Raw genomic sequence first — 12,304 nt, forward strand, 5'->3', positions numbered from 1 at the left:
TGGGTGAAATAAACCTATGAAATATCCAAGTTTGGTTTCTCTTCATTTTGTCGAAATGTTCAATAATCATTCCGCACCGCAACATGTTCCAAAGGCTGAATTGGCCCAGAAACTCAAATCCATCTCTCAACCTCCTGTACAGAAACCTGGCTCTACATCTATAGAGGATCTCCCTCAGCCACCCTCCCAGACCTGGTAACGGACAGGGTGGTGGAATTGGCATCCTAATCTCTCCTGAAGTCTACACTATCTCTTTATTCTGCACACTCTTAGTAAGCGATGGAAGCTGGTTATACAGCAGTCAAAAGCAGTTTTGGGCAAAACAGCCTCAAACGGAGGCAACCCAAAACCAACCATATGTATACAACCACAATTACACATGGACACACTGGCATTATATCTGAAAATTGGGACATCCCCTCTAAAGTTGGGTGTAACTAGCCCTTTTAGGTAGAGCAAGTCTCCATGTAAGTAACTTTATGTTCAGACACATTTGTGAATGTTAATAGCACTTTTGTATAAAGCAATTTGTGTTTGAGTTGTGTGTAGAGGTGAGAATGAACAGTCAGTCTAGTACAGGCCTGTCCAACCTGCGGCCCTCCAGATGTTGTGAAACTACAAGCCCCAGCATGCCTTGCCAATAGACAACCAGTTGATAGCTGGAAGGGCATGCTGGGACTTGTAGTTTCACAACACCTGGAGGGTCGCAGGTTGGACAGGCCTGGTCTAGTAGATTATCACTGTGACACACTAAATAAAAGTTAATTTGATAAGGAGAAGGCTGAAGATACCACCACACAAGCACGGTGAAACTGCGCACATTCATTCAATAATCGGTCAGCTAGCTAGCACATACACCATTGGGTATCAGTTGCAGTATGTGTTGCTTTTATATGTACGTGTATAAATATGGCAAGAAAAGTGGGAGATCTGCGCTTCCCAGTACAAGTATATATGCAGCCAGGGGGAAAATGTGGAGGGGAATGGTCCCAAACCCCTTATAGCTAAAGAAGGAGGGTCCCCCAGGGCGGTGGGATGGGATAAATATAGAAAGTAGAGACTTATTGTAAAAAGTATAATGTACAGATGGTACATATACAAAATATACAAGCGTGATCACTCTATTATAACGGTAGGTAAGCAATAAATACACATAAATATTGTGCAAATGAGCCAGCCGGCTCTAGTAGGATATTGTAACCTTAACCAGGATGGCAAGTTAAAGCTCAGCTCACAGGGTATGGTTAATTAACAGTAAAGAAACTGAACAATGTTAAACCCAAAGACAGAAAGTCCTTAAAACTTACTTGCTGTATCAATATTAGTCCAAAGGCACAGCTAACAGCAGGTTAAGTCACTCAGTCTATGAACAGTGGTGTTATGGGGAGGGGGCATTCAGCCAGGATCAAAATCAGCAGCCAGTGACTGCACTGCAAACTTCAATTTTGCCCACCTGGACCACACTTTAAAATATTTCAGCATTTCTAGATTGATACATAAATCGTTCATGTCCCACATCTTCATTAAACTGGGCCACCCAGACGCTAAATCTAGGCCCCTCCTGGGCCATCCAAGCTCTGGCAATAACAACTTTAGCTAAAGCAGGGAGGTTAAGGACATATCTGGTTGCAATCCTGCCCGGCAGCATATCAACTCCCAGACCAAACACACATGTCTTGGGGGACATCACTGGAACTTCAATACCTGTATCCTGTATACCTGCCGCCACCAGTGAACAGCAATCTCCAACTACAGGGCAGCTCCAGAGCCAGGTGCCAGATGTAGCAGAGTCACACCCACATTACAGACATTCAGCACAAGTCTGGTACCTATCTGTAGCAATATGTGGAGAATAATATACTCTGTGTAGTATATACAGCTGTACCTTCCTATAACGTGTACAGGAGGTGGCCTCTCTACTAGTAAAGTGTATTTAGAAGATGGAGCATAGGAGCCAGCTCTGTAGGTGCTTGAGCACATCCACTATTTGTGTTGCCACTAGCCATGTTTATGCATGGCAGTTTGCATTCATATGGGAGAAGGGATAACGAGAGCACCCCCATTTGTTTTTAAAAGTCTCCTATGGATGGTAGTGCAATTTTAACAAGATATTGAAAGTGCAGCAGAGATACGATGGACCTTGATGAACTTGTGCCCAATACTTCTGGTAGATTATCTAGTGGAGGAGCTCCAAATACCTTGCTCTATCTCATCCCACAAATACTTGATTGGTTTGAGATCTGGGGAGATCCCTACAACTGAATCAATTTCATGCACGTGGGCTCGTTTTATTGAGCATTTTCTTGCCATGGGTAATGATCTGCCTGATTTGCAATAATGTGGCCTTTAAAACATCCTCTATTTGTATCACGGGACCCAGTATGTGTAACAAAATCACACCCCACCAAACCATCTGTTCCTCTGCTCCATAGGCTACTTTACTTTGATCTGACCTATGTTGGTGCAGACAACCGGAGATATGTTCCCTCACCTCTGGGGGCAGGACAATCCGACCCTGGAGCATTACCCTGACTCTTCCACCTACAGAATGTAGCCTTTAGTTTTGTTTGTCCTGTCTGGAACGTATATGCCCAGCAAGATTATGATATACAGTAATAACACATCGGAATGAGACCAACACTGTTTTACAAGCATGAGTAACCAGATAATGCCAGCGTGGGTGATGTATTCAAGCTAATGCTTCTTATATAAACTGGAGACATTTTTGAAAACTGGTATACAGGTGCACAAAAATAAATACAGTAACCGATAAAGTATAATTAATCAATGAAAGTAACCAATTAGATTCTGTAATTTTGGAAGGTACATGTTGGATTGTTAGTTATGGATAACATCATCTATTACCTGTGCAGTTTTCCTAAATATACTTTTTAGTCATCATCAACATTTATATAAAAGGTGCCAGAAAACTCTACACAAAAGTTCTTTCCTCTTCCTATACACGAGTTCCCTTTTATCTGTGGAAGATAGTGATCCCTACTGCAACACGTTGCTGGGGACAGTGCTGTTCCTGCATACCTGGAGCCTCCCTCTTTCTTCCTAAGGGGAGGATGTACAATTGTATATTGATGCCACATACTACGGATATTGTGTGAATGCAATATTATAACTTTTAAAACTTTTGATCATTAAAACTCATTTGATCAAATTGAGCTTGTATCTCTTCTTTGACATTCCCTTCGTATTACACTTCTGTGTGGAGGTAAACTAATCAGGAATGAACATGAAGAGTTGTGGACTTGTCTCACCTATGGAATAGCACAGGTGGACTTTGTACCATTGATACTGAGAATACGGATATAATCTATTATATTAATCATCAATCATTGAAAATTGTGTCACCCTAATTCTACAAGATCACAAACACATGAAAACAGTTACACCCAAGGAGCATAAATGTGAGTAAAAAAAAAAAACGTAGGGACTTACACAGAATGTAGCAAAAGACATGACAAGGACATATGAGGAAGATGGACAGTAGACAGACATGAGACAATAGGGAGAGAGGATCCTGCCCCTGAGAGCTTACATTCTAGAAGGAGCGGAGGTGAGAGACAGTAGGGGACAGTAGGGGCAGCTGGAATAAATTTGATATGGCGGATAAAGGAAGAGGAGGTTAGATAGGCAAAAATGAAGAGGTGAGTTTTGAGGGAGCAGTTTAAGGATTGTAGATTGAGGAAGAATGGGTGGGATGAGCTAAGGAGATCCAATGGTGGGGGACAGAATGGGAGAAGTCTAGGAGGTGGGAGTGTGAGGAAGTAATGAGAGTGGAGGACAGGCGTGGGATCAAGGCATAGTGTAGTAACCAGGTGTACCTAAAAACAAGGTCAGAGATGTATGGAGATGTGTTGGTGAGGATACTGTGTGGTAGAGGAGCTTGAACTTAATGCTGGAACAAATAGTGAGTCAGTGAAGGGATTCATAGAGAGAATCAGCAGAAGAGGAGCGACGAAAGGAGAAGATGATCCTACCCGCAGCATTCTGGATGGATCAACGGGGGGATGGGAGTCAGGAAGGCCATAGAATAAGAGATTGCAGTAGTAAACACAAAATATGATGAGTGAATGGACCAAGGTTTTGGATACTTCCTGAGAGAGGAAGGGATGGATTTTAGTATTGTTACGGAGGAGGAGGCGGCAGGCTATAGTAAAGGACTGCAAATGAGAAGAGCTGACTGCAAGGCAGTAGGCATGAAGGTCGGGATGTTATCAACTGGGAGGGATAAGAATGTTGTCAGGGGGAAAGATAATGAGCTCGGATTTGGAGATGTTGAGTATCGGCAGGGCTGCCAAGAAGAATTCAGGGCCCGGGTACAACAAATTCATGGGGCCCCCCTCATAGTGAAGTAAGCCCCAAAATTTTTTTGCGCCGCCTTACGGCGGCGCAAAAAAAATTAGGTATATGGTCATATATTCAGGGGCGTGGCTAGCCAAACGGCAGTGCAAAATTTTTGGGAGGTGTGGTCATGCATTTGGGGGCGTGGCAAACGTGCCATTGGGGCGTGGCTAACATAAAAACCACTAGGCTCTCAATTCGCCGGAGCGTCACATATGTTCAAGCACTCCTGACTTTCAGGACATCTACCACCACAGGGTAGTATACAAACAATGCAGTGTGTACACAAACAGTTCAGTCTTGGCCTACACCTTACATTGGACACAACATTCACCAAAAATTGGTATTGTCCCTACTAGAATCACAACATTTCACACACTGTGCTGCTCTCTCCTACCTGTTCTTCTCACTTTCTCCACCTGTGGCTGCTGCTTTCTTTAGTTGTGGCTTGTCCGGATCCAGAAATGTTGAAGGACCTATTTTGAAAAAAAAATGGCTACATTTAGAAAATTACAGCCAGCCCCAGCGTTAAATCAATAGCACCCACGATTAATAATTAGCCCCAACATTAAAATAATACTATTCACATTTAATAAATAAACCTATATCCCTTCCTGCAAACAGCCCCAGCAATACCTATTTCCCGCAACCATCACTGCCATTAAATAATTCATAGTCACATTTAATAAATAGACCTCATTCTCCCTAAACTCACCCCAAGATTCAATAGCCCCCAAACCACCCCATCTTAAATTAATAGTCCCTACTATTAAATTGCCTCACCATCACCCTACAAACAAAATAGCGCCCATTAATTAGCTGCCACCTACCTCACACACACTACATTGCAACAAGCCCCCTGTGCCATTACACACACAATACTGTGCCCCTTCATCACAACTACACTGTACCCCCTTATGCTCACACTGCGACCTCCATGCTGCTTTTCCCCCTTCTTTTTTACTTTGTGCCTCTCTCCCACTTTTTTTCCTCCTCTGTTCCTTTCTCCCACTTTTTTTCCCCTCCTCTGTTCCTCTTTCCCCAATTTTTTTTTTATTCCCCTGTGGCTCTCTCCTTTTTTTCCCTCCTCTGTTCCTCTCTCCCACTTTTTTTCCCCTCCTCTGTTCCTCTTTCCCCAATTTTTTTTTTATTCCTCTGTGGCTCTCTCCTTTTTTTCCTCCTCTGTTCCTCTCTCCCACTTTTTTTTTTATTCCCCTGTGGCTCTCTCCTTTTTTTCCCTCCTCTGTTCCTCTCTCCCACTTTTTTTCCCCTCCTCTGTTCCTCTTTCCCCAATTTTTTTTTTATTCCTCTGTGGCTCTCTCCTTTTTTTCCTCCTCTGTTTCTCTGTCCCCTTTCTTTATAGTACTGTCCCTCCCTGTTTTCCTCCCCTTGCCTCTCCGTTTCTTTACTTACCTTTTGTCAACTTCTTTCTTTTCTTTTCTGCTCTTCTGTCTCCCCTTCTGTCTTCTTTCTTCCTGCTGGCTGCGGCGCTCCTCACTGACTGACAGGCGTGACTTGATGACGTCACGCCCGGCAGTCAGTGTGAATGGAGGAGAGGAGGGACACGGCGCCGCGCGATCACGTGAGTATTTATTTTATTTTATTTTTTTTAATTTATTCTTCCTCCCAGCTCCCAAGACCCCCCCCCCCCCCCCGCGGGAAAAAAAAAAAAAAAGTTTAAAAAAAAGCGCAAGACAGAAAAATTAAAAAAAAAAAAATTAATTAGCAGCGGGGGCCCGGCCCGGGCCCCCTGGCATGGCCGGGCCCGGGTAAACTGTACCCGCTCCCCCCCCCTCTCGGCGGCCCTGAGTATCGGATTGTCATTGTCTCAGCTATTCAACTACAGGTCATTGTAGTATGGATGCCACAGGGTCAAAGCTCAAAGCAAGTCATGTGAAAGCAAAGGAGGAGAAGTAGGAGGAAGATGTCACAGTGCACAGACAGACACAAAACACATTGGCTGCCAAACACAGATACAGTCAGTTTGCTACACAGGCTCAGACTGTCAACACATCATATGATAGCAGAGGGGGAGAAGATCTCACAGTGCATAGTTCAAATAGAGGTCAGAGTGGTATTCCAAAGCCTCTCTGCTCATTACATAATGTACCATTTGACTGTGGTTGTCTGGTAACCAATACACTACACAGAATTATGAATTATTACTAGCAGACTGAAGGAAAAATAGCAAACAAACATTGTAATTATCAACATTCTTCTTATAGCCTGCCCTGGTGATTTATGTTTTTTCAAGGGATTGCTGTTGCATTTTAACGAAAAAAATATCTTCTATGTGGGATTGCTGCTTTAATAAAGAAAATACTGGCTTTTCCTGTGAGCAAAAAATTGCCAAATGCGTGGTCCTGACATACTTAATTATTTAATAGGACTAGTATTGTTACCCCAAATATTTGAGTAGCAGAAATAAAATATTATCATATGCCAAGAGAGAATTTTAGGTCTGGTTCCTTTGAATAAATTGACCTAATAATAGAACCCCAACCACGTTTAGCCGTTATGTGAGAGTAACTGTAACCTGGAATGAATTACACACACACCATACTCTAAGACGCGATGGAACGCACAGGCTGGAAGTCATGTGGAACACAGACTAGGTAGCTCTGTGGAACGCACAGTTTGCAAAGTCGGGTGGAACACACAGCTAGGAAGTCGGATGGAACTCACGCCAGGTGGAACGCACAGTCAAATGGAACACAAGCCAGATGGGTGAAACGCACGACCCGGAAAGTCCAACGTTACTTTTAACCCGGATGTAAGTGCAATAATGAAGCATTAAGCTTAGTGGACCGCAAAACCAGGAACTAAATTGATTAAAATAGCTTCCTATTCCGGTGTGTAAGGATTTAGGTGATAGAAACAAGAGGTTTTCACGGTAAGTGTTAATTTAATATGCTGTTCATGTTAAATACACATTATACAGGACATAGGGAACTGTTTGCAGGCTATGTAAGAGAAATATTATTTGTTGTCCTATCATTCATATTAAATCCTTTATACAAAGAACAGAGTTAATCCCACACACATTATTGCACACCATATGCACATTATACTCCGTAGAGATAATGTTATCCCCACAGCAAAATGTCAGATACCTTATTTCACCCAGATTACTTATGTCCATACTAGGTTATAATTTAAGTAAAAAGGTTAAATATATTATTCTTTACTTATAAAGTGACAACATATATCATACAGTGCTTACAATCTATGATGAGTGGGGAACAATTGATACCTGAGGTAGCAGAATTATAATTGGAGGTGCTGGGGAAAGGTGTGTGGTTATTGTAAGGCAGAAGCATTGTCAGCCACCAATATGACAGCAGCCAGTGACGACTGACATTTCTGGGCAGAAATCAGTGGTGTGGTACTGCTGGAATGAGGAGATACAGAGGAAGGTGGAGACATGAAAGATGAACCAGTCACTGTAGAAATGTCAAGACACTCATGATTGCCCTTCACTGTTTATCTCTTCCTCTTTTGGGTCTAAAAGAAGGCACTTTCTGCCGGCTCTGAGTATCTGTGTGTAGCCCGGTGTGTTTTTCTTTCGCTTTATACTCATTGCCGGAAATACACGTGTTCCCTATGTATGGCGGTAAGTGCTAAAGTGCAGCCATCACTAACTGCCAGCTACTATGACTATCATCATTATCACCATTTATTTATGTAGCGCCACTGATTCCGCAGCGCTATGCACCTACAATACTCAATGACGTGGGGACACAGTGTGGCACACACTTGCACACTGGACCACACAGAATGTGCACAGCAAAATCATCATCATCGTTTATTTATATAGCGCCACTGATTCCGCAGCGCTGTACAGAGAACTCGCTCACATCAGTCCCTGCCCCATTGGGGCTTACAGTCTAAATTCCCTGACATAGACAGACACACACACATACACACACACACACACACACACACACACACTAGGACACTAGGGTCAATTTGTTAGCAGCCAATTAACCTACTAGTATGTTTTTGAAATGTGGGAGGAAACCCACGCAAACACGGGGAGAACATACAAACTCCTCACAGATAAGGCCATGGTCGGGAATTGAACTCATGACCCCAGTGCTGTGAGGCAGAAGTGCTAACCACTTGGCGTGCTGCCCTATACAGTATTTATTGTTTTTACATTTAGGCATGGCTATGTACGTTTTCCCATATACGTCTAATTCATAGGCTGCCAAATGCAGCCCCAGGAAAAACAAAACCACTGAATGAAAACAATTGTAGATCCTTTATATGTGGCCTGATGATCCCCACATTGCAAAGTATCAGAACTCACTGATTATACTGATATTATTTAGACGTGTATGCATATATTGCCATAACTTCTGTATTCTAAAAATACTCCCTTATTGTAATAGTGTGACAGGATATCTGTACACATTCAAGGTTCTTTTAAGGGTTTTTAGGACTTTTGGCTCCACAGCCAGTCAGACAGACAGAGATTTGTAGTTAACAGCTTGTTTATGATTATAAATAAAAGTTCAAATGTACAAGAAAAGAACTATGGTAGCAAAGTGGCTAGCATTGCACAGTCATATCACCACCGCCACTAACTCCCTCTGTGTAGTGTTTGTATGTTCTCCAAAAACATACTGGTAGATTAATGGGCTTCTGATAAAATGGACCTGTGTGTCTATGTGTTAGGGAATTTAGATTGTAAGCTCCAGTGGGGCAGGGTCTGACGTGGATGGTTATATATTTTCTGTACAGCGCTGTGTAATATGATCGGCGCTATATAAATAAATGATAGTAAAGTAATAAATATTACACAGCATATGAGGCATAGCAACACCCTTCACCTTCTGTTCCCCGGTTAGTCCGTATTCAGCGCACACAGCTGAGACATGATGAAACATTTGTTAAGGGATAGTTCTGACACAGATGTCCAATCTGCCAATGATAATGCTATACTGAGTTAAGGTCTAAATGGCATGGCAATACTTCCAATCCTTTAGATATAGTTAATAAATGCAAGTGTTATTCTATTGGTAACAATTCCTGAACATAACTCTATTGGTTTGTGCAAATACAAACACTGCATTATTACCATTTATTTATATAGCGCCACTAATTCTGCAGCGCTGTACAGAGAACTCGCTCACTTCAGTCGCTGCCACATTTGGGCTTACAGTCTAAATTCACTAACACAGACAGACAGATAGACACTCAGACTAGGGTCAATTTGTTAGCAGCCAATTAACCTACCAGTATGTTGTTGGAGTGTGGGAGGAAACCGGAGCACCCGAAGGAAACCCACAGAAACACAGGGAGAACATGCAAACTCCACACTGATGGCCATGATCGGGAATTGAACTCATGACCCCAGTGCTGTGAGGCAGAAGTGCTAACCACTGAGCCACCCTGCTGCCAGTGCATGTGTAATATGTCATATTTTATGTAGGTAGTATTTTGTGCAACTTGTAAACATATGTGACCACAAGTATACTAAAAATAACATTTCACGTTTCTACAGTCTCAGAGTCCCAAATGACTCAACATGCTATCCTCTCTCAGTGATGTGTGCACTGACCTTTACTATGTAGAAACTAGTCTGTGTGCAAGCTACTCAGACACTGGTCACTCCTCCCACACTCTACAAAGCAACTAGACCACACTCTTTGCTGGACCTATAGTGTAACTCTCAATTCTCATCTTATATTGACCTTCACAAGTATTCCTATGGAGGCTAAAGGAAAAAAGCCAGTGCACTACAAGGGATTAGAAGTGAGCCTCTTATATAGAGTTTAGCTATATAATCCCACTGATTGTGGTTATCATGGCATTCTTTGTTTTTTATTTAAATACATAATAAGAATTTTATTTAGAAAAATAGAAAGAATTGCATCCAGTAATCAGAATTAGGGGAATTGTACTGTTTATTTGATAAATACAAAACAATAAAGACATTTCCAGGACACAAATCATTACAATCTAGTAAATGTTGACACCAAGCTCTCTGTTTCGGAATCACCTTATTTTATATACGTGGGGCAGCACGGTGGCATAGTGGTTAGCACTTCTGCCTCACAGCACTGGGGTCATGAGTTCAATTCCCGACCATGGCCTTATCTGTGAGGAGTTTGTATGTTCTCCCCGTGTTTGCGTGGGTTTCCTCCGGGTGCTCCGGTTTCCTCCCACACTCCAAAAAACAAACTGGTAGGTTAATTGGCTGCTAACAAATTGACCCTAGTCTGTGTGTGCCTCTCTCTCTGTCTGTGTGTGTATGTTAGGGAATTTAGACTGTAAGCTCCAATGGGGCAGGGACTGATGTGATTGAGTTCTCTGTACAATTGTATCTCTATCATTTATTTATATAGCGCCACTAATTCCGCAGCGGAATTAGTGGCGCTATATAAATAAATGATGATGATGATGATGATGATATACAGTATATACACACCAACACACTGGGAACCCATCACCTCATTGGTGGCTTTAGGTTGTTGTCAAGGCCTAGTTCACAGCTCAGCTCACCAGTTTAGAAGGCAATGTATAGTATTTATACACTAACCAGTCACTTTTCACCACAATGTGGTGAACTATTCTTCCTGCACAGGCAGTGATAAGCTTTACCATAAAGCAAGACAGTAGTAGTTCTCTAGAGGACATACATACTTTAGAAACTTTATTTTTTACTTTTGGTACTGCTTATTAATCATAAAGATTCTCTCTTGAACAACACCACCTCTGACTGTTTACACATCCTTTTATGCAGGTGATCTCAGAAGCTGTTCATTCCACCAGGACCATAGCTCGGTCTCAAGATGGACAAGGACAGGAGTCACATGAGTAAGCAGATATTAAATATCACCCTGGAGATCATCTACCTGCTGACTGGAGAGGTGAGGGGTTCTGGGAATGTCGCAACAAAATTCATTGTACTTGTCATGTCTCTCGCTTTGTAGTGATATTCCTTAGTTTCTCTCTCATTACACAGGATTACACAGTAGTGGGGAAGAAGTCCGGTGAACATGTGACACCCAGCAGCCGTCCCCATGTATCAGGAGGATTGAGCAGGACCCAGAGCCCCATCACAGAACCTCCACCTCACTCACTGATTCATGAGAGAAACAATGACCAGAGGATTCTAGAACTCACCAACAAGATCATTCAGCTGCTGACTGGAGAGGTGACTGCTGGGAATGGGACATTATACAGTAACACCAGGGGATGTGTCTGGGTGATGACTGTATCATTGTGTGTGTCAGGTTCCTATAAGGTGTCAGGATGTCACTGTCTATTTCTCCATGGAGGAGTGGGAGTATGTAGAAGGACACAAGGATCTCTACAAGGATGTTGCAGTGGAGAAACAGCAACCTGTCATATCACTGGGTAAGAGTAAACATTAATCAGTTATAAAGGAGAGAGGGGTATTGAGGCCAGTTCGATACACACATGTTCTTATAAATTCTATATAAAAATGTATTAAGTGACCGTGTGTGCTTCCTACAGTTAGATCCAGTAAGCAAAATAAACCAGAGAGATGTCCCAGTCCTCTTTATTCAATGGATTTCACAGAGGAAGATCACAATATCCTACAAGATTGTAATGAGGAACATCACCAATCCTACAACAAGAAACATGCTGAGGTATTATGTATACATTGTGATTAGTGTTTAACCTCAGTTTTCATTAGTAATCTACCTTTTGACATTTTGGCCTCTTGAAATACTATTGCATACACCGTTGTCCCGCTATTTGCCTGCAGTGCTCATGATATTCTGACGAAACTCCGGACGATATATGTGTTTGTCAAGTTAACTTCTAGAAGGCAACTTTTATTTTAGATTTATTGGTCATTAAATGATTTCAAATATACAGAAGAATAAGGCTCTGAACAGTAACAGTAAAATAAACATAATTCTTTTCATACACATTTTCTCTCTAAGATATTGCATTCATACAGTTATAC

The 12,304-nt window shown here is 42.1% G+C and overlaps 1 protein-coding gene across 1 annotated transcript in view; it reads left to right on the forward strand.

Moving 5' to 3' along the window:
• The first annotated feature begins 7,165 nt into the window (after positions 1-7,165).
• Positions 7,166-12,304, forward strand: part of LOC142095447 (uncharacterized) — a 42,009-nt gene continuing 36,870 nt past the window's right edge. The window contains 5 exon segments of the mRNA XM_075178392.1: positions 7,166-7,249; positions 11,108-11,234; positions 11,330-11,521; positions 11,601-11,724; positions 11,845-11,981. Coding sequence (XP_075034493.1) covers positions 11,157-11,234; positions 11,330-11,521; positions 11,601-11,724; positions 11,845-11,981 — 531 coding nt within the window. The 5' untranslated portion in view covers positions 7,166-7,249; positions 11,108-11,156.

Source organism: Mixophyes fleayi, chromosome 6, assembly GCF_038048845.1.
Source record: "Mixophyes fleayi isolate aMixFle1 chromosome 6, aMixFle1.hap1, whole genome shotgun sequence".
Taxonomy (NCBI): Eukaryota; Metazoa; Chordata; class Amphibia; order Anura; family Limnodynastidae; genus Mixophyes; species Mixophyes fleayi.